General features: G+C 40.5%; 1 protein-coding gene and 1 non-coding gene across 2 annotated transcripts in view; both read right to left on the bottom strand.

Moving 5' to 3' along the window:
• Window positions 1-408: 408 nt before the first annotated feature.
• On the bottom strand, window positions 409-515 carry LOC123581836. The gene has a single exon (XR_006704047.1). It is a non-coding gene; the product is annotated as a U6 spliceosomal RNA (small nuclear RNA).
• Window positions 516-3,447: 2,932 nt separating this feature from the next.
• Window positions 3,448-6,045, bottom strand: part of LOC123581382 (ferritin light chain-like) — a 13,320-nt gene continuing 10,722 nt past the window's right edge. The window contains exon 2 of the mRNA XM_045447446.1: window positions 3,448-3,587. Within this exon, the coding sequence (XP_045303402.1) occupies window positions 3,448-3,587 (140 nt within the window). The remainder of the gene's footprint in view (window positions 3,588-6,045) is intronic.

The following is a 6,045-nucleotide window of genomic DNA, read 5'->3' as shown; positions in this document are numbered from 1 at the left end:
CCGCTGCTGCCCCTGTGGGCACTCCAGTAGCTATTCTTGATAGCAGTAACAACAACAAAAACAACAACAAACAAATACATTAAAAACCAAAACACTTAGTTCATAAGGAATGAAAGAAAACTTGGTGGGGTTAATGTTCTATTTCTTCTTTTCTTCAGCTTGATAAAGAAAATTGTCAAACTATTGAATCAAAAAGTTGAAATGGATGATAGAATGAAGTTCATTTATATTCATTAGTTAACATTTTTGCCTTTTTTTCTGAACAATCTGAAAATAAGTTATACATCCAGACACTTCACTACTAATTATTTCAGCATGCATCTCCTAAAAATAAGGACATTCACCTACATAACCATAATAAGATTACCAATAATAAAAATAATTTCCGAACATTATAGTTCTTTTTTTTTTAGTATGGAACACTTCATGAATTTGTATGTCATCCTTGCACAGAGGCCATGATAATCTTCCCTGTATCATTCCAATTTTAGTACCTGTGCTACCAAAGCAAGCACTAACATTACCTAATTCTAATTCTAATTTTAATTTCCCCAAACTATCCCCAAAATGTCTTTTACAACTAGATTTTGTTTTGTTTTATTCAACTAGGATCTAATCAAGGTTTATACATTGAATTAGGTTATTTCTCTTTGGCTTCTTTTAATGTAAAACAATCCCTCAATTATTTTTATTATTTATTATACTGACTTTTTGAAAAATGCAGGCCATATGTCTTACAGAATGTTCCACTGTCTGATTGTGTTTGTGTGTGTGTGTGTGTGTGTGTGTGTGTGTGTGTGATGCAGTTTAATGTTTTCTTCTACCACCTGTGTTTCCTATTAAATACCGAAGTTGGATGGTTTAGGTTAAAACTTTTTGGTAAAGTTATTTCACAGGTGATGCTTTCTATGTCATAGAGCATCTCATCAGAATGCACACATCAGGCATCCCACTCTTAGTAACTAGGTTGGACTGCATGGCTAAAGTGCTGATCAGCAGATATTTCCCTTTGCAGTGAGCAAATAACTTGTGGAATGACACCCTGTTCTACCTTGTTCATTTCTGTAGCTCTGAGATCCTAGCACAGGCCACCTGCAGCAGATGGATGCGTTCTACCTAGGCGCTACAAACTAAAGTTGAGCACAAGCACGCAGATCTCACCGAGGCACTTCCTTTCGTGGATTATTCTGGAATAATAGAGACCTTGCAGCCCTAGGAGATGGCAGTAGGAATACCTAGAGCAGGTGCTGAGGAGTAACAAGGTTTCTGCTGATGGTTCAGGCTGAGTTCCCAGACCCATACTAAGTGCTTGGGAGGAGATGCCTTCTTTGAGAGACTGCTGGAGGAGGCTACCCAGAGCTGGGTAGAAGGCAGAAAAACAAAAACTTGTAAACTATCATTTCAAACCTGGGAACAGTTTTCTGTTTTGCAATAAGTGAAGACTCAGAATCTTCCTTAGTTTTCAGGAAACCACTTGCCTAGTTCATTAATGTTATGTAAATTTTAATCAGGAAATGTTTGAGCTAAATTGCTTATTATAATGTAAGAGGATGTCTACGCTTTTGCATAGTCATATCTCTTCAGAGCTTGTTCTCTTATGAGAAATCCTATTTTGTTTTGTTTTGTTTTGTTTTGGAATGTGTGTGTGTGTGTGTGTGTGTGTGTGTGTGTGTGGTGTGTGTGTGTGTGTATTGCCTGACCATGGTTTAAAAATTCTCTGCACATGGAACTGTTGCTCATTCTGGTGGAGATGAGTGGAAGGGGCACCCCAAGATAGTCTGTATGTAGTCCTCACTGTTGTCATGAGGGCACCATCCACAGAAACTCCTTCACTGAATAGGAGAATGTGAATAGACTGGTTCCAAAGCAACCCTGGGCATTCCCAAAAACACCTGGGGAACATTTGAGGGGTAGCTTAAACTCATCTGCGTATGAAAGTTAAAATATGACTTCATGGTGATGTAGTTTGATGTAGCACACAAAATGTTCTTACACCAGTGTGTACACATAAAACTTCTTTGAGAGAGCAGTGCGGGCATAGAAGTAGTGGACACAGAGGTAAGAGCCACCCACATCACTGGCAGCTTCGAGAGAGAACAAAAGGGAACATGTTGGCACCAGATCCTTTCACATTTTAACAGGCAAAGACTGTCTTCTTTGACCAGGAGTGGAGGGTAGCTGTCTATGGAATATCACCAAAAATGAGTCAGTGCTAGGTATACAGCAATTCTGTCACCTGCTGGCCTTGATATGTCATCAATGGATCAGAATTTGGCCACATTAGAGCGGACCTCTTCAGTGGAATGAACACACTATCCAAAAGATTTCTTGATTCCTAGAATTCCACTTTTTTGATTCCTAGAGTTTCTAGATACCTTAAACCTCTTAGCAATAAAGTTTGAGGAACAATCCACCAATCCCCACTTATCTCAAACTGACCATAAGCCCCCTCCCAAGTCCCCAGGGACAAGCAATGTACTTTTCAGGATCCACCCTGTGCAGGGTCTTGGGCAGCACTGGGACTAATTTTGCTCAGGCAGGTGTGGTTTATAGCACAGGGTCTAAGATCTCAAAGTCTTGTCTCCCTTAACATCTCTCTTTGTTAATTAGTTTATTTTTCTAACTATTTATTTTGAGAGCATGAGCAGGGAAGGGGCAGAGAGAGAGGGAGACACAGAATCTGAAGCAGGTCCAGGCTCCGAGCTGTCAGCGCAGAGCCCGACGCAGGACTTGAACTCAAAAACTGTGAGATCATGACCTGAGCCGAAGTCGGATACTTAACCAACTGAGCCACCACCCAGGCACCCTGGGTTTATTGCATATATCTTATCACAATCTACCATGAAGTGATATTATACCATTTCACATATCATATAAGAATCATACAGTAGCATACTTCCATTTCTCCCCTCCAAGTCTTTATGCTGTTGTTTTCATGCATTTTACCTTTACTTATATTATAAACCTCCTAATACATCATTATTGTTTTTGTTTAAACAGTTAATTATCTTTTGAGACGCCAAGGAATACAGCCCTGCTAGAAGAGAGGCTTTCTCAGACTGTGATCTGCCATCCACATTGGGACTGAGAGTCAGAAATGGTTGGGGCCCCAAGCCTTGCTCAAGGGCTTCCTATTAGTATTTCTCAGCTAGCGTAAGGAGCAAGAAGCATGAGAGCCAGCATATTGACAAAGATCAGATGAAGGACATTGCCTTCCTCTTAAGCCTATTGTTTCTGATGGCCTCAAGAAGCTGCCCTTATGTTAAGGAAGAGAGAACTGCCATGCAGAGCAACCTGTAAATAACTGAAATTTCAGAATGCCGAGCTATGTTTAATGAGATATTATTAAATATTTGGCTGCGGTCACTCGGTCATACCCCTGACAGGAGGCAAATAACCCAAAAGCCTAAGTGCCAGTGGGACTTGTATTGTCAACAAGACCACAAGTCAGGCCCGGAAGCTGCTCTTGAACCACAGGATTCCATCTGGTTCCCCCAGAGTCTGGCATTGCACTTTGCTCCTTTCAGCGCTATCCCCTTCTTCTGGCCAGCCTTGTTTTGCCTGAGCCTCACAGCGGTCATAGTGACCTGCCCAGCAGGGAAATGTGGAGAAGCCACTCCTTACAAGATCTCCCTGACACTATTTAAGGGCCAGGGATCTGCCTGCTGGGCTAGATTTACCCTAGAGTCTGTCCCCTAGTCTCTACCCTGCCCCAATGCCAAGTCCAGTCTCTAGGTACAGCTCCTCTAGTTGGGCCTGAACTGCTACTGTCACCACCCAGGTGTTGAAAGAGGACACTTCAGATGTCATGAAATCTACCTGCCTGCCCAGGCAGGGTCCTTGATATATGATCAACTATTAGCGTTTTCTCTCAAATAAACAAAGTGTCTCTGAATAGAACTTCCACCTGAGGTTCTAATTCTGGGAACCTTCTCCATTTACACAGGATTTTCTACTTTCCCCTCCATCCACCTACCCTTCAGACAGAAGATATTTTTGATCATGTTTTCTTCTGCCTTCTCTCCTCAAAACCAAAACATTTTTAGTTGAATTAAATTCAGATAAAAATTTTTGAGCCCTATTAAGGCTATGTAAGATACAGCTGGACTCAGAGGTGGAAAAGTAGGAAGGGGGCACTGGGTGGCTCAGTCAGTTAAGCATCGACTCTTGATTTCAGCTCAGGTCATGATCTCATGGTTCGTGAGTTCGAGCCCCATGTTGGGCTCTGTGAAGGCAGTGCAGAGCCTGCTTGGGATTCTCTCTTCCCCCCTCTCTGCCTCTTCCCCACTTGCATTGTTCTTTTCTTTCTAAATAAATAAATAAACTTTAAAAAAAAGTTAAAAAAAAAAAAAGAATAGTAAGAAGAAGGAATTTTCTGATCTCTATATCCAGAAATTTTTTTCCCTACTTGATAAGAAGTGGAATAGATCCAGGCTTGGTGAACCCTGAAGCTTATGCAATTTTGTGTCCCTCTTACACCAAAGAACATAAAACTCCAACTTCACACAAGATTAGTTTCCTTAAAATAAGGAAGAAAATCACAACAAATTAAAAACTATATAGGGGCGCCTGGGTGGCTCAGTCGGTTAAGCATCCAGTTTCAGCTCAGGTCATGATCTCATGGTTCGTGAGTTCGAGCCCTGCGTCAGCCTCTGTGCTGACATCTCAGAGCCTGGAGCCTGCTTCAGATTCTGTCTGTCTCTCTTTCTCTGATCTTCCTCTGTTCATGCTTTGTGTGTCTCTCTCTCAAAAATAAATAAACGTTAAAAAATTTTAAAAAAACATGTAAACTTTAGAAATACAAGAATCATAAAACCCAGAAAAATTACATATTTTCATAAACTGTCTGACATATCTCTATAACACTTTTTCCCCACATTTTTTGGTCCACACACTGTCTGGTTGCTACTTTGTATAACAATAAATTTGTGAAATACTTTTGTATAGAAAAAAAAAAAGAAGGATAATTAAGTCTTTCCTCTACCATGTTTGATCAAAGCTTGCTTTTCACGGTGCCTGAGTGGCTCAGTCAGTTAAGCGTTGGGACTGACTATGGGTTTTGGTTCAGGTCATGATCTCACGGTTTTGTGAGTTTGGGACCTGCACTGGGCTTGTGGTGACAGTGCAGAGCCTGCTTGGGATTTTCTCTCTCTCTCTTTCTCTCTTTCTCTGCCCCTCCTCTATTCACGCTGTCTCTCTCTCAAAAATAAATAAATGAACTTAAAAAAAGCAAAAAAAAAAAAAAAACAAACTTGCTTTTCATCGACAGTTTAGAAAAGTCACTTTCAACTTCTCCAGCTCAGCTTCACAATTCATTATTTGTAATGTCATGTATTGTTGAATTTTTCCCAAATTTGGAGAAAACTATCAAGTTCATTTTGTACAGGAGCTATATATAATTTCAGGGACTTTCAAGTTTTCTTGTTCAGTGTGTCATCTTATTCTTTGAATTGACAACACTCATTATCCAGTTTGCCACCAATATTCTCATGATGGCGTATGTCAATGTTTTATATCAAGACAGCAAAAATTTAGTAAGAATCTACATAGATGTGCTTGGGAGATGCCATTTCAGGCTGGAGAGAAGTATGAGCACAAGCACACCTAGCAAAGACAAGAGTTCAATGGATGAAGCAAAGGGTACATGGATGGTGGCAATAGGTGATAAGACCAGGCAGAAAGGTGGGAAAGAGTGTCAAACAAAGCAAATATCTGAGGACAGACTCTCATGCCTTTAAGTGTAAGAATTCAGTATAATCTTAAGTATAAGATTAGTATAAGTATATAGATTAAGTATAACCCAGACTTGTGTTAAGTTCATAAGATGAACCCTAGGTTGAATCCTAACTCTGCCAAGTACCAGCCTGGCAACAACATGACTTTCCACAAAAACGACTAGCTAGCAACATGAATATATCCCCAAAATCCCACTAACTGTATCTCCAAGTCAATTTCCCCTTAGTCATATCCTCAAAATACCCCAATCATTCCCACACCAGCAGACTCAAGAGGAAGTATGATGGTGGCGCCTCGGTGTCTCAGTCG

Source organism: Leopardus geoffroyi, chromosome A3 (assembly GCF_018350155.1).
Source record: "Leopardus geoffroyi isolate Oge1 chromosome A3, O.geoffroyi_Oge1_pat1.0, whole genome shotgun sequence".
NCBI lineage: Eukaryota > Metazoa > Chordata > Mammalia > Carnivora > Felidae > Leopardus > Leopardus geoffroyi.
This window is presented reverse-complemented; position numbering and strand designations above follow the sequence as displayed.